Raw genomic sequence first — 27,863 nt, 5'->3', positions numbered from 1 at the left:
GTCAGAAGCAAAGGCTCGGCGCGGGCTGCGGTGACGCCCAGCGGGGACGGGGCTCTGTGGAGAGCGAGGGCACCGCCCCGCTCACAACCCCGACTGCGGCCCGAGTTTTAGCAAGTCACAGGTTGGAATCGACGATCTCAGAGGTCTTTTCCAACCTAATTCATTCTGTGACTCGCTGAGTTCCTCAAGAGCCCCAGCTCTGCCCTTCGGGCTCTGCGTCCCCTCACGGCGCTGAGGGCGTCGGGACCCGCGCCCGGCCCCGCCCCGCCCTCGGCCCCGGAAGCGCTGGAGCGCGCGCCGGATGCGCGTCCCCCTTGGCCGGCCAAGATGGCGGCGGAGGCCGCCACAGAGCTGCTGTTCCTGGACACGTTCAAGCACCAGAGCGCGGAGGTAAAACGGGGCGTGGGTTCCTCGCTCCCTTCACCCCCTCTCCCTTCTTCCCGGCTGCTGCCCGCTCCGGTGCCTCCGCCGGCCTCGGAACCCCTGCTGGGGGCGGGCCCCGTCGGCGGCCGGGCAGGAGCAGCCCCAGGGCAGGGGCCGCTGAGGGGCCGCCGCCGCCTCGCCTGCCCCGACCCGAAGCCTTGTTCGAGCTGCTGTCCGGGCAGCCTGAGGTACCGCCGGCCGGGACGGAGGGTGGTGGGAAGGGAGCGAAGATTTAAAAGTGACGGAGAACAGAGGCGAGTGGGGAACAAAGAGGATAAACGTGCTTGCAGAAGGCGATAAGGGAGGGAGCCGGGTACAGGGCTATACCCGGCCACTTGTGAGGTTCCTGATGCTCTTGTATAGTTGATGATGAGAAGAGGTGTTTGTCTGTTTGTGAGATATTCTTTTGGATTTATGCAGTCTCTGTGCATCGTGCACAGATGAGTATTTATAGTTTTTTTCGGCAGTGGGAGATGGTGCAAATATTCCACTTCGAGGCCATTGGGAACCTGAGCATCCTTGAAACTGTTGGTCTTGCAGCAGGTTTGCCCAGGGCTCACTCTGTTTCGCTGTTCAGGGAGGAAGAAAGGGACCATTAGGGGGAAAATGATTGTGTAGTGTAACATGACAAAGATGCTACAGAGTCATAGAGTATCTTGACGGTGTTCATCGACAGGTGTTAGGGGAAGAAAATGGAGTATTTTGAGCTGATGCTGCAATCAAAAGCAATTAAAAAGTTATTTCTAGCTGTCAGGATCAGCTAGGTCCAAGTGTATTTTTAATTCTATTATTTCAGACAATGTTAGGCAGAAAATACTGGCCACTGCTGTTGCCCTGGGTAGAAAACGGTGGCCACTCCTGTTCCTCTCCAGGACAGTATGTTCACTTGTTGAACGTTTTTAATTGTGTACTAGGTTTTCTGGCACTTTCATTCTTGCCAGTGACATTTTCTAAACCTGAATCACACTGAATTTTTATTAAAGAAAAATACAAAATGTATTTTACATGTTCCTTAAAGGCCTTCTTTATGTTATGCTAATTCTTCAGCTAAGCAGATCATGAGTCTTGCCTTGGAACTTGTAGTTCTTGAAAACTACTGGTGTGTTTTTGATTAAAATTAATTATTTGGCTTAACTATTCAGTTTACTAGTGTTGAGCAGTTCTGATGTAGGGTTTTCTTTCTTTAATGTTTTGTAGAGAAAGTGTATTGGATTCACTTGCCATCTCGATGATGTTGATGAGTGGCTGTCAGGGCATAATCACTTATCATTTAAGGAGGAATTTGTCTTTACTTTGAGCAGTGCTCCTGGGTACAAAAGCCTTCCCAGCAGCAGCCGCCCTTCCTCCAGAAATCTAGGACTCCCACGTGACACACAGACATGTTTTAGAGGCAAAGCCATGGGCACCCACCACCCTCACTCCTTGCAGGCTGCACTTGCCTGGTTCCTATTAATGGATCTGTGCTCCCCGTCCTAGCAGGATTCCTTCAGTTCCAGCATCCAGCTTTAATATCAGCCCTTAGGCCAAGGTGTTGTATTTGTGGGCTAAAAAATGTATGCATAGATTTTTCTTATTAGATGGCAGCAATGTGTTCCCAAAAGCACATCTTAAAAACTTTTTAAAACTTTACTTGTGTCTATTTCATTGCTTATTAGTTTTCTGAAAATCTTAGTACTTTCTTGCTTTCTCCTGGCTTCATTTGCTTTTTGGCTGTGGTGAGTTATGTAAATTTTGACTGCCATTTTGACTTTTTAAATATTCATTTTTTTTATTGGTAAACACTTGGACAAATAATTGATGTGTGTGTACTGTTTTGTGAGCTCATGTATGGTAGAGGTGATGGATCAATAGAATAAGACCTAATACAGTTCATTTAGTGAGAGAAGACTTCCAACATTAATTATTTGGTAGCTGCTACATGGGAGGTTACTGTGACTTTATGATTACTTCTTAGTTTGCTCAAACATCTTTTTGGATTGCATAAGAATTCTTTGTAATTGCTATTTCTGTGTGAGAAGTAGAAATGTTATTTGCAAAAGGTTTTCAGATGTTGTTTCAAAATTGGAGAAATAAACATATGAGATTTTTGTACAGGTCTAGTAAAACAGATTTATAGTGTCATTACAATTTCTAGTGCTACATTTGAAATATTAAATTTGATAGTGTTTAAAGTTAAACCACATGTACCTTCTGTCTGAAAAAAACCTGTTACTGTTTAAAAGATTCTTGCAAATAAAGGTAGTGAATTATGTAAATAAACCAGTAACATTTTCTGTAAAAAATACTGTTAAATACATGAAAAGTGCCAGAAGATTAAGTGAAAAACCCCATTTTTCTGTCTAATAGTGTTTACATTTTACAGAATTGAATTTTATTATTATTAAGATTGCAACCCTGGTTCTTTTAGTAAAGACTATGACTACATTATGTTGTTTGCATTTTACCTTTCTTAAACTTTGTTTATTCTTTGTTTTGTAGCAAAGTACCAATATAGACGTAGTTCGTTTTCCGTGCGTGGTTTACATAAATGAAGTCCGTGTCATTCCTCCAGGAGTGAGAGCTCACACAAGTTTGCCTGACAACAGGGCTTATGGGTGAGTGAAAGACACTGGATATCTGAGTAAGGAACACCTTCCTGTTATTTTTTTTTTTAAACTTTTATATCTCAATAGACCCTTCTATATAAAAATGTAAAATGCATTTATGTGTTTGCTGAACTTGTAAGTATTTTTGGGAATTACTTAAACAGTAAAATTTTGGATTTTTTTTCCCTTGTTAGTCTTGCTTACTGTAGTGGTTTAAAGATAAACCAGCAGGGGAAATGAACTCAACTCAAAAGAGAGATTATAAGTCAGAATAACAATTTAATAAAATAATACAATAAGTACGATTATACAGACAAACAATTGGTTTTAACCCACAAAACCCAAATGTATAACCCAGCACCCTGGGGCATGAACAGAGTGGTGTTCTTTGGGCCCCCTGAGTCCAAAGTAAAAGGAGAGGGGAAAACCTGTTGGTGAGAGTGTTGTTGCAGTCTGGTCAAGAGTGGTGGTTGCAGTCCAGTCGAGAGTGGTGGTTGCAGTCTGGTTGAGAGTGGTGATCTGCAGTCTTCCTCTGGATCCCACAAGTGGTTAAAAAAGTTGCAAGACTCCAAGATTATATATCCTCCAGTTCAGGCAGGAATGCCCAGCACTTCCCTCAGGGCGGGGAGTTCCACAGTGGGTGTGAGGACAGGAGCATTCTCCTGTCTCGAAGGCCTCTTAACACCTAGTTTATAGCCTGAGGAGTCAGGCTGCTCTGGGCAGAGGGTGCAAATAGTCTATTGAGAACAGTTTCTGGGAAATGGCATGGAAGGCTATAGAATACACAGTTTTGGGTTACACCCATCCAGTGATGAACTGGGATGAACAGTCCCAGCTGTTCTAACTAGGACACTTACTCTAATTTTTACCTTTGTTCTGTTTCTTAGAGAGACATCCCCACATTCATTTCAACTGGACTTGTTTTTCAATAATGTCAGCAAGCCAAGTGCCCCTGTTTTTGATCGGCTGGGGAGGTAAGCTCTTTTCAGATTAGTGCATGTCTTCATTATCTTCATTTTCTTCCTGAGAATTTTTATGGTGCAGAAAACACACAGTAGAAAATTCTATATCTCCCATGATTTTTATGTTTGGTTTGGATTTTACTAGTTTGTGTACTTACCCTTTTCCTCCAATCTGTGTGGGAAGACAGGGTTTCATGCTTAAAATAAGAAAAGGTTTTGTTGTTTTTAAACTTATATGTATTAATGAAAATAATTTTGTAGAAATAAGTGATTTTGTACTCTTGTTTTTATCAGTATGTATTTGGTCACTGTTTTATTATTGGCTTCTGTGTTTAGTATTGCTGTGTTTTATTTCTGTAAGCATGCTTTATACTAATGAAGAAAATGACTTTGTATATTTTATTTAATAGCCTTGAATATGATGAAAACACTTCAATTATTTTCAGACCCAATGCAAAGGTAATGCAATTTGATTTGAACTTCCTCTTCTTTTCCTACATATCTGTCATTTAGGTATAAATATGTGGTGTATCAGCACTCTGTGAGGCATTTGTTGTTTAAAACCATATTCTAAAACCTGCTTGTAGTTAGATACTCCTTACTTTAGAGTCTTTCTGGTGGTTTTTTGTTGTTGTTTTTGTTTGGGGTTTTTTTTCATTAATAGGCTGTAGTAGATTAGGGATCTATCTAGGCAATAGATGTATTGCAAGGAATTTAATGCTTATAGGGAAAGACTATTTGTTGCAAAGACTGATGTATTTAAAGTTTTCTCAGTTTTCAAAATGTGGGATAAAGAGGTATTTTAATGTTTGATTTTCCTCCTGGCTTTTATGCAGATATCGATACATTGATATTAAATTAACTTTTTTTAAGTTGTCTTTTAAGTGCTTTTTTTTTTTTTTTTTTTTTTTTTTTTTTTTTTTAAAAACCCAACAGGTCAACACAGATGGGTTGGTTCTTAGGGGATGGTACAACTGTCTGACCTTGGCAATATACGGCTCAGTCGACAGGGTAATAAGTCATGAGAGAGAGTCGCCCCCTCCACCCCCACCTCCGCCACCACCTCCCCAGCAACAGCCTGGTTTGAAAAGAAATCCAAAACATGGTGAGCCTTGTGAGAACACACAGACTTTTTTTTTTTTAAATCAGTGTTGTAGTATCCCATCTGAGAAACAAACCACCAATCCTTTCACATTTGGGATTTCACTGGCTTTCATTTTTGCCTTTGTCCCTTGGTTTTGTATTTTCTTTTAGATTTATATTGAATGGTTTTAAGTATATTATCATCCAGTGCATTTTGAGAGTGGGTTACTTGATCTGTTGCTAATTACTTTCGATGGTCAAAATGCACTTTAATTTCTGTGAACTCATTAAAAGGTAGATGACTGAAATATCAAAAAAATTATTAGAATAGTATTAAAATCATACCAAGAAAATTTCACAGTCATGATTAACTTTCCTTTTGTGACTTTGTAAAGTACATTACAGAAGAGTGTTTGCTTGGCATTGGTTTTAGAATGGCCATGAATAGAATCCGTGATCAAGTTTTGGCTTCAATTTTGGTGTTAGATTTAAAATTAGAACTATCTTGTTCAAAGTATGAGTATTAGACTGCAAAATTTGAATACTCTGTGTAGTAAAACCAGTTGGAAATTGTAAAAGCCAGTTGAGTAAAATGTAAACTCTTTTTTTAAAGGCAACTCAGATATTATTGGTTGAATTTCAATATGACCAGTGTCAAAGCCAAAACTGGCAGTTACCCATGAAAGTTTTAAACCAGTAGTATATTAAAAGAAATCAGTAGTGTTGAATAACTGACTTCAGAAAACTGCAGATGCAGAATAAAGGTTAAATAAGAGCTGGGCAATGAAGGTGTTCCCTCATCAAAAGTAGCACTGAAAAAAAAACTTTCTGCTTCTGTTCCTGTGATTCCATTAAATGAAAGTTTTTATTTTCACAATAAATACAGTTGATGGAGAGAAGGAAGACCAGTTCAATGGCAGTCCTCCAAGACCACAACCAAGGGGACCAAGGACACCTCCAGGTCCTCCTCCTCCTGATGATGATGAGGATGAACCTATGCCAGTGTCAGGTAGAATGAAAACAGACTGTGTTTTACTTGCTGCACATCACTGCTTTAGAGGAGGCAGGATTTTGTGTTCCTGCCTGGTGTCAAGTTTCCTGTCTGCTGATACTCCTGCTGGACAGATTCAGTTTTAGAAAAGGGATTAGAAAAAAAAAATCTGTTGGCTATGTTAAATTGTATTATTTTTAAAGTTAGTAGATGGAGGCTATTGGCTGTAGATCAATACACTCTTTAAACATGCTGCTCATATTTGATATAAGTGTTCTGTTGACTCTGTTGTCCTTGTCCATCCTTCTGCAGCATCTGCCAAGTTCTCTGGTCACTCTATAGGTTAAAAGTGCCAAGAAGCCTATACGTATTTCTTCATAGTCTTACTGAACTAAGTGATTGGTTTTATTCAGTCAAATCACCTGAAGGTTTAAGATGCCTTTTTTTGTGTCTCCACTATATGTAATGCAAAATTCTAAAACATACTTACTGCCATAAAAGACAATAAAAATGATCATATAACTATATTAGCAAAAAAAAAAGGGGACTAAGGAGAATCTCCATCCTTCATTGGATGCAGGGTGATACATAGTGACAAAGGACGGGGAAAAGTCTGAGGTACCTAATGACGTCTTTGCCTCAGTCTTTAATAGGAACACCAGTTGCTCTCTGGTTACCCAACCCCTGAGCTGGAAGACAGACACAGGGAACAGAATGAACCTCCCATAATCTAGGAGGGAATGGTCAGCCAGGTGTGTGGGGCCAGATGGGATCCACCCATGGGGCCTTGTGAAGGCTCTGGAGCGCAGTTGTTATTGAGGAATGGCTGAGAGAGCTGGGGTTGTTTAACCTGGAGAGGAGGAGGCTCAGGGGAGACCTTCTTGTTTAGTAAACTACGTGAAAGGACGTTGTAGCCAGGTGAGGTTCAGTCTCCTCCCAAATAACAGGAGCAGAGGAAATGGCCTCAAGTTGTGCCAGGGCAGGTTTAGCTTGAATATTGGAAAAAATTTCTTCACTGAAAGGGTGGTCAAGCATTGGAACAAGCTGCCCAGGGAGGTGGTTCTGTCATGATCCCTGAAGGCACTTAGGGACAAGGTTTAGTTGTGGACTTGGCAGTGCTGAATTAATTGGTTGGACTTGATGATCTTGAAGGTTCTTTATCATTAGATTTCAGAGAAGTAGTCTTATTTCTGAAATTGTATGTATTTCTAGTGGTTGGGGAAAAAGAAGATGATGTGGACCATAGGGAGGATTACTTTGAGCCCATTTCTCCTGATCGAACATCCATTCATCAAGAAAGCCAGTATTCTGATGATGGAGAAGTGGAGGAAGATCAACCAGAAGAAGGGGAAGATGATGATGATGATGTGGATGTTGAGGAGGAGGAGGATGAGGAAGAGGATGATGATGATGATGATGGTCATACAGTAGAGAGTATTGCTGATGAGGAAGAAGAGGAAGAGGAGGAAGATGAAGATGAAGAAGAGGGTGAAGAGGAGGAAGAAGGTGAAGGTAAGTGAAGTTGTAAAGAGTTAAGGAAAAAAGAGAGGTTTATCAAATTTTGATGGCACTACCATTATGTTGATTAAGTGCAAAGAGAACTGGATATGTTTTCCTTGGTTGTTGCACCATTGCCTGCCTTATTTATGGTTCCAACATCCCTTGAGAATGAATATTTATCCTTTATAGTAAAACTTCTTGTTCCTTTCTATAAATAGAGGAAAATGGATACAACTTGTGTGGGTGAGAGCGAACATTCAATCGTGTTATGTTTTGTTTAAAAATATAGGAAAGTGGTGAAAGACATTATTTCCTAATTAAAAACCAAATTAAGTTATGTAATAGTCAGTTGTCATCTTCCTGTATTACTTAAAGTCCCCGTCCATGCCTGTGCAAAATTTCAGGTTAGAAGTTTTATGATAGGTGCAATCGAAAGAAGAAAATTGGACAATATTCTTTAAGTAAAGTTAGACTTTCTGCTTTATACATTTTTTTAAACGTTTCCATAATTACATAAAAAAACCCTATGAGCTGGGGCTTTCACTTATATCTGGAGAGAAAAGGCTTTTTGTATGTAAGTGTGTGATTGTTCTCTAGCCAGTAATATTTGTAATAAATAAATTATTACTTTGAAAATATTCTCTGCAGTTATAAACATGTTTATTCTTAACTGAATCTTTTTCTTTTTAGGAGATGATGGCTATGAGCAGATTTCAAGTGATGAAGATGGAATTGCTGATCTGGAACGTGAAACATTTAAGTATCCAAGCTTTGATATTGAATATACTCCTGAGGATCTGGCATCTGTGCCTCCTGTGACATATGAGCCTTTTGAAAAGGAGCTTGGACCTCTTTTATACTTCAGCTGCCCTTACAAGACTGTATTTGAAAATGAAGTTGGTAAAATAAAAGACCAAGACCCAGAAAAAGAAAATTCAGGGGCAGTGGAAGCCTCAGTTAAATTAACTGAACTGCTGGAATTATATCAAGAGGAAAGGGGTGCAAAGTGGGTCACTGCATTAGAAGAAATTCCGAGTTTAATAGTAAAGGGATTGAGCTACCTGCTGGTGAAAGACACAAAGCAAGACTATATTACTCAGTTAGTAGACTGGACCCTGCAAGCTTTAAACCTTCAGGTGGCTCTCAAACAGCCCATTGCTTTGAATGTTCGACAACTCAAAGCTGGGACAAAACTGGTATCATCATTAGGAGAATGTGGGACTCAAGGAATAACAGCACTCTTGCAGGCAGGAGTTATTAATGTGTTGTTTGAACTGTTATTTGCAGATCATGTATCATCCTCCCTTAAACTTAATGCTTTTAAAGCTTTGGACAGTGTCATTAGTATGACCGAGGGAATGGAAATGTTTCTGAGAGGTGGCGTAGATGTACATGAAAAAAGTGGTTATCAGAAGCTCCTGGAACTCATATTGTTAGATCAGACTGTGCGAGTGGTTACAGCTGGTTCTGCAATTCTCCAGAAATGTCACTTCTACGAGATTCTGTCAGACATTAAAAAGGTGGTTGATCAGTTAGCAGAGAACACACCTCCTCTTCCTAATCACACGGAGCCAGAGCAGGACCAGGACTTGGCAGGACTTGAAAGAACCAACCAAGAATATGAAAATGATGTGGAGGCTCCTATGGACATGGATCATCTTTTGGAGTCCTCTAATATAAGCGAAGGAGAGATGGAAAAACTTGTTAGTCTTCTTGAAGAGATCTTCCATTTGATGGAAACTGCTCCTCATACAATGATTCAGCCACCTGTGAAATCTTTCCCAACCATGGCACGCATTACAGGCCCTCCAGAAAGGGATGATCCTTACCCTGTCCTGTTTAGGTATGGCAGTGGCAAATTCATTTTCTAGAGCATATTTCCTTTGGCTTGGTAGAGATATATTTCAGGGGTGACTTGGCTGACTAACACTTTTCTAGACGTTTCACTTTGTTCTTCATTGGAGGATTCTGGATTGTGCTTATAAAGTCTGAGAGAGTTTGATAAGTTAATGTACCTGTTATTCTGTTGGCTTTCAATCAACCTAGCTTGCATATAAGAACAAGAAGTTAACCTCTCCTTCTTACTGGTGCTGTGTTTGTACTTGAGTCGCCTTCACAGATGCTGCCCAGTTGTGCTAGCTGCTGTCCCATTTAAAAATTGTTATAGATCTAGAGTGGTTTCCCTTTGTTGTCTATGTGTATGGATAAAACAGGTTGGGAATCCCTGTCTGCATGTTGAGGTGGCAAGATACAAGTCAGCCTCAGTTAGAAGTCATGCAGTTGTGTCAGCGTCGCTCCCTGTTTCACAGCACAGGCAGGGGAGTTGAGGCCTACCTGCCTTCAGCCACTTATAAGATCCCATGAGTTATTTCCCTGTTAGCAAGTTGCTGTCTAGAAAGTGTTTCTCTAAATGCTAGCAGGTTTCTTTGATAGTAGAGTTGTAAGTCATGGCTGAATGTATCTAGAGGCAAAGAATCTTCAGAAATTAATTGTCTCTTATATACACTCTAATGATTGATTTCTTAGCACATTAATGTGGCATTGATAACGATTCAGATGCAGCAAATTTAATAAAATATAATTTGCTACTTTGTGTAGAAAAGGTTCAGGGTTTTTTGTTTGGGATTTATTTCTTGTAAGTATTATAGCAATTACGTTTTGTAAGGTTGACGTTTTGTACTACTTTGTAATTAGTTATTATATCTCGAAGTCCACAGAGCAATAAGTACTGAAGCTAGGAGGCATGTAATTTTATATAATGTTTTTGTGTAATGTTGACAGATGATTGTAATATTGCTGATTATTTTCCTGGTTTTTTTTTGTGTTTTTTTCTTTTCAGGTATCTTCACAGTCACCATTTCTTGGAATGCATTACTTTGCTACTGTCTCTTCCAGTGACAGGTGCACATCCAGGTGTGCTTCAAGCTATACGAGATATACTGCGTTTCCTGGCGCAGTCACAGAAGGGTCTTCATTTCTTTATTTCTGAACACGAAGCAACGAACTTGTTGGTTAGAGCACTTTGTCAGTTTTCTGATCCAGATCAAGAGGAAGGTCTCCAATCCGATGGTGCCAACGAGGATACTTTTGCCCTGTGGCTCCTGCATTCAACACAGACGTTACAGTGCATTTCAGAATTGTTCTGCCACTTCCAGCGGTGCACAGCCAGCGAGGAGACGGACCATTCAGATCTGCTGGGAACACTTCACAACCTTTACTTGATCACTTTTAACCCTGTAGGAAGATCTGCTGTGGCTCACGTATTCAGTCTAGAAAAAAATCTCCAAAGTCTTATTACTTTAATGGAGTACTATTCCAAAGAAGCTTTAGGGTAATTCATGTGTTTCCTTTAAGTTTTTCATTTTAAAAGTATCTGTCTTTTATAAATTATTCAGTAAATCTAAAATATTTTTCTTTTAGATCATGATGTTTTTAAAAACAAAACAACATCTAAGTACAAGAATGTAATAGAAAATCAAGTCTGTCTTTTGTAATCAAGTACTTAATACCCAAAATCTGTGTAGATCGTCCACAAAGTTTTTGTAATATATATAGGACAGACTTTTGGTTATATGAAAGAAGTCAGTAAGTAGGTAGTTTTCATTCAAGCATAAAATGTTGACTGTGAAACAAGCAAAAGATTTGACTTGGTAACTGGACACTGTACACTTCTCTGGGCTTCTTTGAGTTCTTTTGAGTGTTAAATACAGTCACTGTTTGGACAGGCAGTTGTACTACTTTAGGTAGCAGTGCATTTAAAATGAGATTTGTAAAACGGATGAAGTTATGGAAAATATTTGTGTGCCACGTGACTCACATTTTTTGTTGATGCTGAAATAAGTATGAAGTCAATGTACAAGAAAGTGTTCACTTATCAAAAAGCATAGGTGAAAATTGTTTGGGAGCTCTTTGTTGATGAGTATATGGGCAATCCTTGGTGAAGGTAGAAGTTCTGTAGGTAGATTTTTAGGAGTCAAATAATGCAAATCTAACTGACAGCCAGTTGTATTAGCTGAGATCTAAAGAAAATCCTTATTGTTGTTCCAGAGACTCAAAGTCTAAGAAGTCAGTTGCTTATAATTATGCCTGCATCCTTGTTTTGCTGGTGGTACAGTCTTCCAGTGATGTCCAAATGTTGGAACAGCACTCAGCGCCTTTGCTGAAGCTTTGTAAAGCAGACGAAAATAACACCAAATTGCAAGGTACGGTATGTGTCATTATCAACTGAATTGTTTGAATGTATAGAAGAAACCTTTTATGTGTGGATAATTGGTGCTTCACAGTCGTCTGGGTTGGATAATGAAATTCCTTTTCCAGCTGGATCTGATTAGTTGAGTCACTGAGATAATGTGTAATTTTTTTCTGTTAATGAGAGTTAAATAGCAAATTATTTATAGTTAAATTATTTCTCAAGCAGTGCTAACTACCGTGAATTTTGGATAATTACAGGAAGTTTGAAATTATTTCTGTGTTGAAAATAGGAGAGAAAATAGGAGAGTAAAAGTGGACTAACTAGTCAGTAAGCTGACTTATTTTTGTTGTTCACTATCATGATTGTTGTGGTTTAACCCCCACTGCCAGCTAAGTACCACACAGCCGTTTGCTCACTCCCTCACCCTCCCCTGGTGGGGTGGGGAGGAGAATTGGGGAAAAACAATAAAACTCGTGAGTTGAGACTAGAACAGTTTAATAATTGAAATAAAGTAAAATATAATAATAATAATAATATTAATGATGATAATAATAATAATTGTAACAAAAAGGAAAGAAAAAGAGAAAACCCAAGAAAACAAGTGATGCACAATGCAATTGCTCACCACCTGCTGAACAATGTCCAGCCTATCCCCAAGCAGTGGTTGGCCCCATGCAGCCAACCCCCTCCAGTTTTCATACTGAACATAACATCCTGTGGTATGGAATACCCCTTTGGCCAGTTTGGGTCAACTGTTCTTGCCGTGCTCCCTCCCAGCTTCTTGTGCAGATCCTCACTGGCAGAGCGTGAGACACTTGGAAGTCCTTGACCTAGGGTAAGCACTACTTAGCAACATCCAAAACATCAGTGTGTTATCAACAATGTTCTCATGCCGATTCCAAAACACAGCACTGTACCAGCTACTAAGAAGAAAAAAAGAGCTCTATCCCAGCCAGAACCAGGACAGAGATGTAGTCTTGTAGGATCTTAACTAACGAATAATCCTGGGACTGTTTTCTGTCACCAAGGCCAACTGGCATGGAATAGTCCATGTTACCCTGTTACTAAATCTTTTGTCCTCCAAGCTGTGTCTTCTTGTGTTCTTGGCTTGTGTTGTCTCACTGATCAGTCCCGGGTCACTCGGAAAAATCCTGCTGGGGATTATTTTGGCACATGAACATTGAAACCGACATCTGGAGTTGTGCTCTGCACTGCCTACTTGACACATGTAGACATAACAATAATTTCTTCCGAAACTTAAATGCACTGAAAGAAATCAGAATACTTCAAAGTTTTAGTTTAATTCTCTTCTCTGCCATGCTTTTATTTCTTTGCTCCTCGCCCAATCATCAGACAGTTTCATGAGAAGTGGGGCTAGTTTATTAAACTAAATCATGAAATCAGTCGTAGAGTGGTTGTCAACTCATATCCACTCGATCTTTGAACCTTCGTGTTCTTTTAAATGTTTTTAGGAACAATGGATTTTAAATCTCTTGTCACAAAAACCTGTGACTTTCAGGTGATTCTGGACTAAGAGAGAGACTGTTAATCTATAAGGATTTCCAGCGTGAAGGTTACTGGTGCAGAGATTGGCTCCATTTGGGTATTTAATAGAAGTTTTGTACTCAGTTTAAGATAAGCTATTCTGTACATCAAGAAGAATGTTTTGGTTCTTGCTCTCGATGGCCTCTTTTTTTTTTTTTTGGCTGACAGTGACCCTTAGTGTCTTTTATAAAGTATGTTTAATTACAAATAATACAGTTAATGAGATGAAAATTGAGTGTTAGGGTTGACTTGAGTAATTTTGTCTGTGGACATGACATATACTGCTTGTTCTGAAGTCTTATTTTTTGATGCTTTTTAGCTGGCTACAGCTGCACTATATGCCTCACAAATTTCAGACTTGGCCTTAGTACCTATTGTGTAAATTACGTACATTTTGATTGAAAAAGGTTTTATGTTCATAAATTCACTGACTTAAGTCTTTTTTTTTCTCTCAGAGCTCAGCAAATGGCTTGAACCTTTGAAAAATCTTAGATTTGAAATAAATTGTATTCCAAATCTTATTGAATATATCAAACAGGTTAGTAAAATACAGATAAAATGCTATCTTTTAGTTGGGCCCTATAAACTTGGACCTTTTGTAATTTGATATTTTGTCCTAGATATGTATTAATGTCTGATATTTAAAAATGTATACAGTTATCCAAACCAGATGTTTTAATTAAAACTTCTGATCTAGGCTGGGTCTTGCACTATTACATTAATTGAAACAAAATCTAATGTAAATATATGATGCAAAGATCCAATTATTTAAATCTTTTTGCTTCCCATAAAACCACAATGCAAATGTTGACCCTCCTCTTTTTGCTTCTGCCTTATTTGTGGCTGCTTCCCAAAGAGTGGGATGATTGCACTTAAATTCTGTGACATGCTTACAGTAACTAAATATTGAATTTGAATACTAAGCTAGTGATGTACTCATAAAGTCCTTCCTTGTAATATAGTTTCTTTCCTTTTTTTGTTTTTTTTAATATTCCCCTAAAAGAATATTGACAGTTTGATGACCCCAGATGGAGTTGGTCTTCCTACTGCACTTCGTGTTCTTTGTCATATTGCATGTCCACCGCCTCTGGTAGAAGGTAATGGTTAACAGATATACTGGTTAAAGTACAAGCTGTAGTTTTTGGAGTCTTCTACTTAAATGTGCGTAAAGTGTAACTGTGGTTGCCCAGGAGAAATTAGACATACAGAAATGTTATTTGTTTTCTGTACAGGTCAACAGAAAGACCTTAAATGGAATCTTGCAGTTATTCAGCTCTTTTCTTCCGAGGGAATGGACACCTTTATCCGGGTATTACAGAAGCTGAACAGCATACTTATTCAGCCTTGGCGACTCCATGTCAACATGGGCACCACACTCCACAGAGTTACTACTATTTCTATGGCCCGCTGTACCCTTACTCTCCTTAAAACAATGCTAACAGAACTCCTGAGGGGTGGATCTTTTGAATTCAAAGACATGCGTGTTCCAGCAGCACTTGTTTCTTTACACATGCTCCTCTGCTCTATTCCTCTCTCAGGCCGCTTAGATAGCGATGAGCAAAAGATTCAGAATGACATTGTTGATATCTTACTGACTTTTACTCAAGGTGTTAATGAAAAACTTACCATTTCTGAAGAAACTTTGGCGAACAATACTTGGTCCTTAATGCTGAAGGAAGTTCTCTCTTCCATTTTGAGAATTCCTGAAGGCTTTTTCTCTGGACTTATACTGCTTTCAGAATTGCTGCCTCTTCCACTGCCCATGCAGACTACTCAGGTAAAACTTAGATTTATTTAGTTTTTAAAGAATTTTTTGTATGTATAACCTTAGACCATTTTCATAGTTGTGGAAAAAACAGATGTGTGAAAGGATGAATTAAAGTTGTAAAGCATTTGTGTTCATATAGATTGTTTGTAGATTGGTCTTTTTCGGCAGAAACAAAATTGATATTAGTCGGAGCATTTTTCTTGAATTAACAGTCATACATTATTCTTTCATTCCTTGGGAGATTATCTAGACTCCCATTCTGTTACTTAAATGATTGTTTATGAAGCCTTTGAATTTAACCCTGAATGCCAAACTCTTGGTGTATTAAGGCTCCCCTTTCTATTGTCATAGATCTTGAATTTGTGATCTATAAGTGAGCATAAGAGCATAATGCTCCTGAAGGAATACCTAATTTGCCGGAATTGTGCCCTGTAATTTGGTTGTAATAATGAAAATGGCATTCCATGGTTTTGATGAGGACAGTACTTGGTCTTTGTTAATATCTTGTGGTAGAATTCAGGTTTTATGATAAAAGTTGGAAGGAAAACCCTCCTGTCTTTCTGTTCCTGCAGGTAATTGAAGCACATGACATTGCAGTGGCACTGAACACCAGGAAGCTGTGGAGTATGCACCTCCACGTGCAGGCCAAGCTGATACAAGAGATCGTTCGATCCTTCTCCGGTTCGTCCTGCCAACCTATTCAGCACATGTTGAGACGTATTTGTGTCCAGCTGTGTGACTTGGCTTCACCTACTGCTCTTCTCATCATGAGGACTGTATTGGATCTGATTGTAGAAGACCTGCAAAGGTATCTTTGTTTTCTGTTGCAAAGACTTCTTTAATGAACTGTTAAATTCACCTTGGTTCTGTGCAGTAGATTTAGCACGAGGAAAATACTTTCAGAAATATTATTTATTCATCATGGTCTGAGTGAATTCTCAGTCCATTGCTATATACTGTGTCCTGATAATGCTCAATGTTGCCAAGGAACCAGCTCATACCTTTAAGTTTTGACGTAGACAGTTTCATGTTGTATGTTTATGGTAAGTATTTTAGGAAGATTTTTTTCAGGCTGTCCCTGCAAAGCCTTATCTTGCCTGTGGTTTTAAGGATCTATCTCGCATTAATAAGAAAAGTAGTCCAGTAAAGTTTGCATACTGGGATTACATATATGTAGATGTTTGTAAGATGGAGGAAGTTGAACACTACCAGTTCAGAGGGTTTTGAAACAATGAGTACTGCTTCTTTAAAAGCATATTTATCCACATAGATACTGTTTCTATAAAAGCATATTTATGTGTATATGATTAGATGCCCTATAGTGTGTTAAATGCATAGTAGATTAGTTAATTTATGATACAACCAGAAGTTCTCTAGTGAAAGTTGAGCAGTTTTCAAAGAGTGAATGAAACTGTAAGTTACGTACGTAAACTAGGCGGGTTTTTTCTAAAATGCAGAAATATGACTTGTTTCTGAGTTTTTGAGATCACTTTAAAACAACTTTTTCATGGTGCATTGGTATCCTTTCAGCAACTCAGAAGAGAAACAGTACACTGGACAGACCACTCGATTGCTTGCTTTATTGGATGCCCTGGCTTCACATAAAGCTTGTAAATCAGCTATTTTGCATCTTATCAATGGAACTACTAAAGGAGATGAAAAGTATGTAGAGGTTTTCCAGGAGCTCTTGGCTTTGATGCGATCGGCTGGAGACAATGTCACTCATCAGCAGTGCGCTGAATATGTAACTTCCCTTCTGCAGTCCCTCTGTGATCAGGTATTTTCTATATTTAATGCATAATGTGTATTTTTAATTGTAGGAGACAAAGTAAATGAGATTATTTCTTAAGTGGTTGCTTTTTTTCCAAAAGGGAAAAAAAATCAACGTTGTTAAAACACAGAAATTAAAAACTTGCACGGTTGACTGCTTTGGCAGACTTGTCTTGTTGCTCTTGAATGTAAATACTTTTATTTCATGAGATATCTTCTGCATTATGTGCACTGTTTTGGTAGCTCATTAGAGACCAGAAACTCAATGGCACAAAAATTGCCTGTCCCCTCAGCTGAGAGAGGGATGTCATTTCTCCTTGTGGGCCACTGACAAAACTTGAGTTGTCACTATTCACCTCTTACCTAAATAAATACATATCTCTGAGTTGTCTAACTGAAACCTCTTGAAAATATATTCCAAATATAAAGATATATAAGCTATGCTGTTACTGTAAAAGTCCTCCACTAAAAAAGGTGCAAATTACTAGAGCAAGGTAAGAGATGTTACCTGAAAATTGATTCGTAGACTAGCCCTGTTAGTTTCTCATTATTGTGTATATAGATTGGCATGTCATTATTTGTCCTACTAGTGCATGTATTTGATTTAGTGCTTACCCACTTACATGAAAGACATTTGGGCATTGTTGGTCAGTAATCAGCCATTTGCATATAAACTAGGTCTCTCTGCCCATGCAAATTCATTTGAAAATCAATCTTGTTTTATTTAATGTAAAATGTGGAGGTGACAGTAGACCTTAAACTTCCTGGGTGGTGTCTGCAGCCTCTGAGTTTTCATGGAACCACAGAGTCATAGAATATCCCAAATTGGAATGGACCCATAAGGATCATCAAGTCCAACTCTCTGCTCCTTGCAGGACTATCTAAACCATGTGACTAAGATTGTCATCCAGATGTTCTCTGAACTCTGACAGGATTGATGCCGTGATCACTTCCCTGAGGAGCCTGTTCTGGTGACCAACCAACCAACCTCTCAGTGAAGAACCTTTTCTTAGTGTCCAACCTGAACTTCCCCTGATGCAGCTTCATTCCATTTCCTTGTGTCCTGTCGCTGGTCACCAGAGGGAGGAGAGCACCTGCCCCTCCCCGTCCCCCCAAGTCACTTGTAGTCTGCAGTGAGGTGACCCCTCAGCCTTCTCTTCTCCAGGCTGAACCAGCCAAGGGACCTCAGCCACTCATGGAAATCTGATTAGTGTTTTGAGGTTAAGGGACATTTTGACTACTTAGGCAAGAAAATTTGTATGTTACTCAACGACTGTTTGGTTTTTAGTTGTGGCTATGCCATCATATTTCACACTTTGAAGCTTTTATGTTTTTTAAAATAAATAATGGTTTGTAATCCTTAGCAGAACCAAATAAAAAGGATTTGGTTAATAGATTAATATTTTAGTGGTCAATAATAACTGAGATACAGGAATAAGATGATAAAGAGATAGCAAAAGAAACTAGTGCTTCTGACTTACTGTGTGGTTTCTAGTTACTGCTGGTATACAGAATGCATTTTTACTATGTTTGTAATAATCATTCTTTTAGGATATTGCACTGATTTTACCAAGTTCATCAGAAGGCTCTGTGTCTGAATCAGAGCAGCTTTCCAACTCCTTACCAAGCAAAGATCTGATGCCCTTAATTTGTGACTCTCTGATGGAAACATTAACTAATTCTGAAAGCAGTTACAATTGTCTGCTGACGTGTATCCGAACAATGATGTTCCTTACGGAGCATGACTATGGCTTCTATCACTTAAAGAGGTATGGTATTTTATGATATCACCAGCAGCTTGAAGTTGTTTAAAAAATTCTACAGTGTGAAATCATTTCCTACCCAATTTATAGAAAATATTGAGGATAAGGCACCTAAACTTCTGTTTCTCCTTGGGGCCTTCAGTGTTTTAGTCAGTATTTTGGTCTCCTTCACTTGAGATTTTACCTCTGAATCATTTCTGCAGTATGCACACAGGAGCACTTTCTTTCAAGAAATAAACAAAGCACTGAAAAACAATTTGTACACTCATTTCCTACTCCAAGGCTGAAGGATTAGAATGAGGTATAGTGCTCATGTCCTTCCCTTTTGAGAAACCCAGTAATTACAGCTCTCGACTGGGACAGTGGAGAGCTGTCTGTAATTCCCTCTTTTTTGAGAGGATTCAGTTTGCACCTCCCCTGAGTATTCTGACCTCCAGGCAATTAAGGCTTTTGAAATGAGGATTTTTTTCCCCATACTATTTTTGTTGACTCCACTAACAGAATATATACATGCATTGGACAGTATTGTGTTGTTGTGACACCTAATTCCTTGTCCTGTATTTGGACCTGTTTCTGTCTGCTGAAGGTGAGGTGCAGAGGCAAGAGAGTTATGAGGTTCACAAAGAGAAAAAGGAGCCTTGTCAATAAAAAGGTGTTCAAAGCACTCTTTTAAGTAGTGCTGTTAGACTGCAAGAAGCTGTACAACCGTAAATGAAAAGTGAGCCAGTTATGCTATTTCTACGATCCCATATATCCAACCGTCAGCTTCGGTGCACAGCCTTGCTATTTCTGTGTTGATGTTGCCTTTGCAGTTTGTTTTCTGCAGTTAGGCATCATGGGATGCAGTGAAATTGTAACAGCAAGCATGATCCTGCTTTATACTTCAGGCCCTTGTGCAAGCAAATATTTCTGTACTTCTGTCCCTTTTCTGCCAAAGACGAAAATGTAATTTCCTGCAGGTTTTGGAGCTAGTACATATAGTTGTATGGTGGTCTGAAATATCTGCAGACAGCACTGGTGAAAAGAACAGTCTTGTACAGAGAAAATAGTGAAGCTCCAGGTTTGTAATCAAAGCTCAACTTGATAATTGAAAATCTACCAGATTTACTTTGCATATATGTGGTTTTCTTATAACAAGTTAAAGTGGTACGGTCACAATGTATGCACTAATAAAATATTTTCTCTCTTTTTGTTTTTAAAACAGCTCTCTAAGAAAACACAGTAGTGCTCTGTACACTGTATTAAAGCGAGTAATAACTAGTTTTAGCAAAGACACAGGTGAACTGGCGTCTTCATTTTTGGATTTTATGCGGCAGATTCTGAACTCTGATACTCTGGTGAGTATGTATTGAATACTTACATTCAGCTGCATTTCTCTGAAATGTGCAGTCTGAGGCACGTTCAGGAACAATTATTTCAGAAAGCAGTTGACTATGGAGATTGCTGTGTAAACCTTTCCCATCAGTAGTGTTGGTGCCATCTTTAGTTTTTAGTGAAATCTGTGAAAGCTGGGCAGAATAAATGTTTAGTAAGTGGTTTTTTTCAGTAGGAAGAAAGGCATATTGATCCATATTGATTTCCTAAGTGAATAGCATGCTGTAGTGTCCAGGTTTTAGATTAACAGAATCCTGTTAGAGAGTTGCTGTATTGTTGTGCAGTAAAGAAAAGACTAGAAAGATATTTGTTAGTTCTGTGATACAAACCTCAGCTTATGTAGGAAAGCATTGCATTCATCTTGGTGCTGCATCTAAACTTGCCTATCGAAGTGTCTTGTGTTAAAATAATTTACATAATATGTTTTTAGATCAAGAGAGAACTCTTGTTTTGCCAAACTTGCTCTAATGCAGGTTTGAATTTAAGGGGTTTGCAGTCCAGAAGTATAATGAACAGTTATGTGTACATATTTCCCAATTGTCAAATATTTCAGGGATGCTGTGGAGATGACGGAAGCCTTATGGAAACAGATGGATCCCATCCAGGCAGAACGCTGGGTCTAACTACTGCAGAGTTAAAGCATCTACTGCAGAACAAAGAAGAAACCCCAGAGAACCTGCTGCTTGATCTGGAGAAACATGTTATGGTACAAGAATTTAAATAACCAAGTTGATGTTGAGGTCTTGTATCTGAAAGTGTTTTGAAAACAATATAAACTATACCTTCTTAGTGAGAAGGATGCAGAATTCTTGGCATACCTTGCAGAATTGGTACTTGCTGTTCCCATTGTTTTAATACTGATATCCAAACCCACCTGTTCCGATGCAGGATGGATTCTGACTTTATTGTTTGTAGTGTGGTAATGGCAAGACATTTCAGGTAGGTTTGGGGTCCCTTGTGCTGAGAGTATCTGCACACATTAAGAGCGTAGGCAGGTAACTGTGTCATGGAAAGCAGCAAAGGAAGGAATACAACAGAGCGTTGGGTAGTAGGGAAGCAGATTGTTAATGTAATAAGCAACATGAACCACTGCTTAGTGCGGCTCGATGTTACTGATGACTGGTAACAAGCGGAGTTAATACTGGGGGTGTCATACTGGTGGATGTTTTTATTAGAGACCTGAACAATGGACACATCTTCAGTGAAGTTGTAGATGACAGTAAGCTGGGGGAGTGACTAATATGACAAACAGCAAAGCCTCAATCCAGAGAGACTTCAGTAAACTTTTTAGGATTTATTTAGCAGAAAGCTTGTGTGCTTCATTAGGAAAAATGCAAAGGTCTGCAGTGAGAGCAGGATAATCCCATGCCTTGGGAGCTTTTTTCAGATGTGGCTGGATGAAGTTATGGCTGACCAGATCTGGCTTTGATGATAGTCCTGCTTCAAGTGTGTGTGGAGGGGATTGGACTAGAGGATGTGCAGAATTCAGTGCATCCAACTCTTCTGCGATTCTAATTGCGAACTTTAACATTCAAATCTAATCCTATGTAACTGATGGCAGCCATGCAGCAGATGACTAATTTAGAAGAATCCATGAAACAGCTGCTCCACAGCCTGTTGGTCACAAATGCCTTTCCAGTGCTATATTCCTTTCTGTCCCTTCCCTGGCTGCCTACATCTGTGGTAAGAGATTAAAAGCTGCAACTGTTCTGAACGAGAAATAGCAGGCACTTAGAACTTTGGAATGCTCTTGCAGAGAGATTCTTAAATAAAACTTGGGGCAATGTCTTCCTTGGGACTGTTAGGGAGGATATTGCATCAATTGGGAATGAAAACTAGAACATGCATGTGATGACATGGCTTGTTTTATACCACACTGAGGAGCTCTCTGCTCTTGTTTGTGTATTCAGGTTTCTTAGATTCCCTATTTGTGGCTGGAGAGTCTGTTTTGTATAGTACCCTCCCCCTTTTTTTTTATAATTAACCAAAGCATATATTCTTCTCTGAGGAGCGGAAAAAGTTCTGACTTGTCCTGTTTTGACACAGGATCGTTCTAAGGAAGATGATGGCCTCGAATCCTTACTGGACAACATTGTTGGAGTGAGGCAGATGTTGGAATCAGCGGGTGATTCTTGTCCACTGAGTGACCAAGATGTAGAGCCTATTCTTTCTGCACCAGACTCTCTTCAGAATTTGTTTAACAACAGGTAAAATTATTACACGTGGGAGCATTCTACCTGTGATTTACTAAAGAAAATGCAGTAATTTATGCATGAGTATAACAGAATCTAAACATCACCATTGTCACTACTGCCTGCGAGTCCCAGTGTATTTAATGTCATGCAAGTATCAAGGATAAGGCAGCAACATTCACCCTGGGTTCTGTAGTGCTGCGTGTGCTTGCAGTCGGTTGTAGTTCACATCCAAACAGACATTTGGTATTGTTTTGTTGCAGGACTACCTATGTCTTGGCAGATGTGATGGATGACCAGCTGAAGTCGATGTGGTTCTCACCCTTTCAGGCTGAAGAAATAGACACTGATCTGGATATGGTAAAAGGCTTCATTACCGTAACTGAAGTGGATTTAAAAACAAGGGTTAATCTGAACCAGTAGCTTCAGAAAGTCATGGCCAAGTGGTTTGTTTTCCTGAGCTCACCCTTCTAAATTGACCCAGATAGAGGGATTGGCATTTGTTAAAGGGGCTATCAAATGCCTTCAGATTCATCTGGAAGCAGGCACAAAATTGGGACCTCTTGCAGTGCTCTAGTGCAGAAATCATCTTCTTTAGAGAAACAGTTGTGTCACTCCCAACCTGCTTTTTCATTGCTGATGGGCCTTTTCTGCAATTGGTGTTAAAAGTAGAAAAAAAATGTGGTTTATTTCCTTCTCCTTGCTTATCTTCTGTCATTCCAGAAATATGCACAGAGCCTGATAGCTACACTTTTTATATTTTTTTTTAAATATTTGCTCTAATGTAACAGAAGTGAGAAAATGGCAGTAGTAAATGAAACTACTTGCACAAAAACTTTTCACAGTACTTGAAACTTTTTTTTTATAATCTAAATTGTAAAGCTAATTGTGAAAAACATACAGTAGCATCCCCCTTTTTTTTTTTCCTGGAATTAAGCAACTGGCACTGTCATAATTTCTTAAGTGAGAAATTATCCATTTCTGTCGACTTCATTGCCTTCACTTGTTTTTAGTTTTACTCTTCCTTAATTTACATGCAAAGATACTTGTGTTTTAATTGCTTAAGCAAAATCAAAACTGTTGATTCATATATAAAAGTGGCATTAATAAATTACAGGGCTGTAGCTTAAGCAAGAGAGTTGCCTCACTATAAGTCATTTAGTGACAAGACAGATGTTTCTATTTAAGAGCTATGCCACTCACTTTGCTGAGAATCAGAACTATCAGGAGAATTTTGCTGCAGCTCTGCTGCTTTTATTTTTTATTACTGCTGCTCTTTGTTTTGAGCCACACTACAGCATTAAAAGGTAGAGGGTGGAGCTTTTTTGCTCCAGAAGGGCCCAAGTTGAATATCCTCTCTCCCTGTGCAGCATGTTTTCTTCTTCAGAGGTGCTAGTAATGACTGTTGTGATAAAACTCAATTGTGTCATTGCAGGTAAAAGTTGACTTAATTGAACTGTCAGAGAAGGGCTGCAGTGACTTTGACTTGCAAGCTGAATTGGAGAGATCATTTTTGTCAGAACCATCATCTCCTGGACGCACAAAAACCACAAAAGGGTTCAAGCTCGGCAAGCACAAGCATGAGACCTTCATAACTTCAAGGTAACATGAGTTTAATGAGTTAACACTGTGTTCAGCACTGATTTGTGTTCTAAAAGTGTTAAATACCTTTCAGATTGCATCTCCAATGTGGAGAATGCCTGACCTTCAGTATGAATACAGTTTTACATTAACTAAATAAATCATGGTTTGTTGTGACAGTGGGAAATCTGAGTACATAGAGCCTGCAAAGAGAGCTCATGTTGTGCCACCACCAAGAGGAAGAGGCAGGGGAGGATTTGGACAAGGAATTCGGCCGCATGATATCTTCCGTCAGAGGAAACAGAATACAAGCAGGCCACCCTCCATGCACGTGGATGATTTTGTTGCTGCAGAAAGCAAAGAAGTGGTTGCTCCAGATGGGATACCACCAGCCAAAAGGCCACCAAAGGTGTCACAGAAGATTTCTTCACGTGGTGGGTTCTCAGGGAATCGAGGAGGACGAGGAGCTTTTCACAGTCAAAACAGGTTCTTTACACCACCTGCTTCTAAAGGTATGTTGGTTCCATGTTAGAACTGGAGTAAATGCCTCAGTAATACTAACCCAATTTCTGAGCAGTGAATTGTCCCTGGTGTGAGATGTTCCTGAATCAGTGTTGAAATAAGTTGTTTGGCTCCAGAAAAGGTTCTCTCGAATTCTGTGGAATTGAAACAAGGCTGTGAATTCCTATGATGGCTGTCTCTCCCTCTCTTTTACAAAAGGAGTCAGCTGTTTTAGCAACTGTTGGAGTGCTTCTCTGCCTTTTTTGACATTGTAGTTCCTGAAATCAAGCACGACAGTACATCTCTGGGTTTAAATGAGGCTTTGGAATAAAAGAATAGAAGTTCCTGACAAGAATAAGATGCAATTTCCAGTGGACCTGCAGATACTAGCTACAGTATTTAAGTTTCTTTCATATAGAGAAAAGGTTGCATTCCTTTCCTTTCCATCCTATAATTAGGGCAAGTCCTTGCAAAATAGAAGCAGAAAATACTTCCATTTATAAAGTTATAAATAGTAGGATTTACTTTATCACAAAACCTGAAAGTATAGGAGTCTCTCTTAATACACTGGATAATGTCTTTTAAGCTTGAGTTCTTGCCTGGTAAATAGATATTTTCCCCCTATTTTGTGTAGAATACAGTAACTTGTAGACTTTGAGTTAGAATACTTGAGGGTATGTTAATGCAGAGTAACCTTATCTATCTGAATTATGTAAATATTATGTTGCCAACTTGAGTATTGTGAAGATTGAAATGGAAAAAAACACAACCAGTGATGTTTGCTCAACAATGTGTGGGTTTTTCTCTCTTATCTAGGAAATTACAGTCGTCGTGAAGGCACTCGAGGCTCAAGTTGGAGTGCACAGAGTACGCCCAGGGGAACCTACAATGACAGTAGAGGTGGTCAAAGCAATTTTAACAGGGGTCCACTGCCACCACTGAGACCATTAAGTTCAGCAGGTACATGGTATTCATATGGGCATCGAACTATAGAGAATTCCTTGAATTTCATTTTTGCTTTACAAATGAAACCATGCAAGGATGCTGCAGACACCTTGAAATTCAGCAAATGTTTTAAGCATATATGAACAGTTGTCACTGAGACTGTGTCAAATACGTGCTGTCGTACGACCTGCCCTGTAACCCATAAAACTTGCTGAATTGAACACTTGATTGCAGAACCTAATTGTGCGTTCAGATTTTTGCCATTCGGTTGTCTTCGTACCTACATGGTAATTATAGCGCAACTCAAGCAGAAATGCTTGCCTAAGAGAAAGGTGAAAGTTAAAAGGAGGAAACAGACGCTGTTTGTATCTCATCTCGTTTTTGTTCCTTACACTTTCGCAGCAGCTTCTTCGCCTAGGGCTTTTTTTTTTTTTTTTCCAACTGAGTATACTTTTCTTTGCTTTAAGGCTACCGACCGAGTCCTCGCGATCGTGCTTCCAGAGGCCGCGGAGGAATTGGACCGTCTTGGACAAGTGCTAATAGTAGTAGCAGTGGTGGCTCAAGAGGAAAGTTTGTTAGTGGAGGCAGTGGAAGAGGTCGTCATGTACGTTCCTTCACACGATAAAATGAGACCTAATGGTGGAACAACCCAACCTTGTGGACTTCTGTGAAGATGACAAAGAAAGCAGTGTCACTAAAGGACCAATTCAGAGTTTCTGGTATCTGGAGGACACCAAGAGAATATTTTTGTCTGAAGAAAAAGCTTTTGTTTGATACAAGACTTGAAATTTCAATAAAATTCAAGACTTTTTGTGTACAATTGTAAATTTTTTTGTTGCCTTTGGAAGAATGTTTCAATTTTTTTGTGGATTTCAGTAGACAATACTCAGTAAAGCAGCTCTTTTGAGTTGAGACTTGAAGGACTTCTAAAATATTCATTGTGCCAAAAGAAAGGTACAGGTGTTTTGTGTGTGACTTATTACTGCAAGAAAATTAAAAAAATATATATGTAAGACAATTTTAGTTTTTTTCTCTAAGGTTTAGAGCCATTAGCCCTTTTCTTCCTTTGTTTTTGTTTAGCCAGCCTGAGTTATTAATGAATGAGGTCCATCTGACAGCAGGTGAAGTAGCAGATGATAGAAGATTGACTGAAATGAATTATCAGTGAAAGAATACAAATGTAAATGTAATTTATGTAGGTTTTGTTGTACATCTTGAGTAATGTGATTAGAAACTTAAGGTCCCACACCAGGTAAAACTAGATTAAAATCTGTCACTGACTTCAGGGAGCACAAGACAACATTCCAGCACTTACTTTACAACTCCGGCTCTTGCATTAGGAGCACAAGTGTTATTTCATTGGAAAGCAGCATATACTTTGCAGTTAAAAATCAAGATACCTGTACCCTTAAAGGCCTGGAGTTAATTTGTTACCTGCCTCTCCTCTGACTTACATAGTGGAGGAGAAGGCAGAGACACAGGTGTATACACTGAGCAACCACACAGTGAGGCAGTGATGCTGAACCTTCCCCTTGAAGAGCTGGTTTGGACTGTTGTTTCTGCAATTAGACTGAGATACAGTGCAAAAAGAAAAACTTTGAAGAGTAGGAATTAATAAAGAAATGTCACCACTAGAGTCAATTCTGAATTTATTTTCATATTGAATTCAGTGACTGAAATAAGGTTTACATGTTTGTTTTACAAGTTTGCATTCCTTTGGGCTCCATGGGTCTCATAGAATTAACAGATTCTCAGTAGCCATTTATTGCATTTTTGGATGGGATGAGGTGTGGTAGCCTTGTCTAAAGGCCATATGTAGTCTTTGCAAATGAGCTCCGCTGTTAGACTTAGCTGAGCTTGATTTTTCACTTATGCTTTGGTCTCTTGACATTACAGAAGTGGTATAAAGGGGTCTTAGTCTACTTAAATAAGGCCCAGTTGTAATGGTCTTGTTTTACGTAATTTTGACTTAACTTTAGACAGCTCATCTGCCTAGACTCATAAACTTTAACACCCTATTTTAAGTGGTTCTAAAGTATGGTAATATGCTAAATTGATTTTTTTTTTTTTTTTTTTTTTTTTAGCTTTATACTGCCTGGATAAGTTAAGTAGGTTTTTATTTGAACCACGAAGACCCCTATTATCTGTACTTTCTCTGTGTGGAGACTCTGAGGGAGTGTCCCACTGCCTGGGAGGTGATTGACATAACCTATGAAAGTGGGAAATTTCCCTGAGTTGACTGGGTGCACCTGAAGGGAACAGTATGAGTTCATAAAGGGTTTAACATTATTTAAAATAACATGAACAGATTTGGATTGGAAGCCAAATAGTAAAATGATAGGAAGATGTAATTTTACTGATAATTGTAATGACTAAAATGGTGGAGCTCTCACAGGCATTACTGTTATTAATGCTATTTTTTTAAGGAGCACTGCATAAATATTTTTAAAGCTGACTCACTCCTTTAGATCATGTGTTTTATTTTTTTAGAAATTTTACTGTTTTGGAAACTAGCAGGGATATGAATCATTTGGTTTCTGTCAGGGAATTTGAACTGAAAAGTAAAGAAAAGTGTCAAGCATGGAATAAATATGTAAATATTCAGTACTGGTTCTTCAAAGTTTAAAATCTATGGCATGTCATTAGTAATTTTCAAACTAGGAGGAAATAAAGGGTTGGTTAAATTGA

The 27,863-nt window shown here is 38.9% G+C and overlaps 1 protein-coding gene across 1 annotated transcript; it reads left to right on the top strand.

The window, feature by feature from the left end:
- The first annotated feature begins 311 nt into the window (after positions 1-311).
- Positions 312-27,863, top strand: VIRMA (vir like m6A methyltransferase associated). Its single transcript, XM_027730930.2, has 24 exons — positions 312-390; positions 2,902-3,017; positions 3,896-3,982; positions 4,381-4,429; positions 4,907-5,075; positions 5,940-6,062; positions 7,257-7,556; positions 8,235-9,387; positions 10,384-10,875; positions 11,592-11,746; positions 13,737-13,819; positions 14,285-14,378; positions 14,514-15,058; positions 15,622-15,857; positions 16,580-16,826; positions 18,371-18,588; positions 19,787-19,919; positions 20,510-20,662; positions 22,003-22,163; positions 22,412-22,508; positions 23,584-23,750; positions 23,910-24,241; positions 25,047-25,190; positions 25,643-27,863. The coding sequence occupies exons 1-24, from the start codon at positions 328-330 to the stop codon at positions 25,798-25,800; spliced, it is 5,475 nt and encodes a 1,824-aa protein (XP_027586731.1). The 5' UTR covers positions 312-327; the 3' UTR covers positions 25,801-27,863.

This window comes from Pipra filicauda, unplaced genomic scaffold, assembly GCF_003945595.2.
Source record: "Pipra filicauda isolate LSUMZ 115617 unplaced genomic scaffold, ASM394559v2 scaffold157_size4220110_pilon, whole genome shotgun sequence".
In the NCBI taxonomy this organism is placed as follows: Eukaryota; Metazoa; Chordata; class Aves; order Passeriformes; family Pipridae; genus Pipra; species Pipra filicauda.
This window is presented reverse-complemented; position numbering and strand designations above follow the sequence as displayed.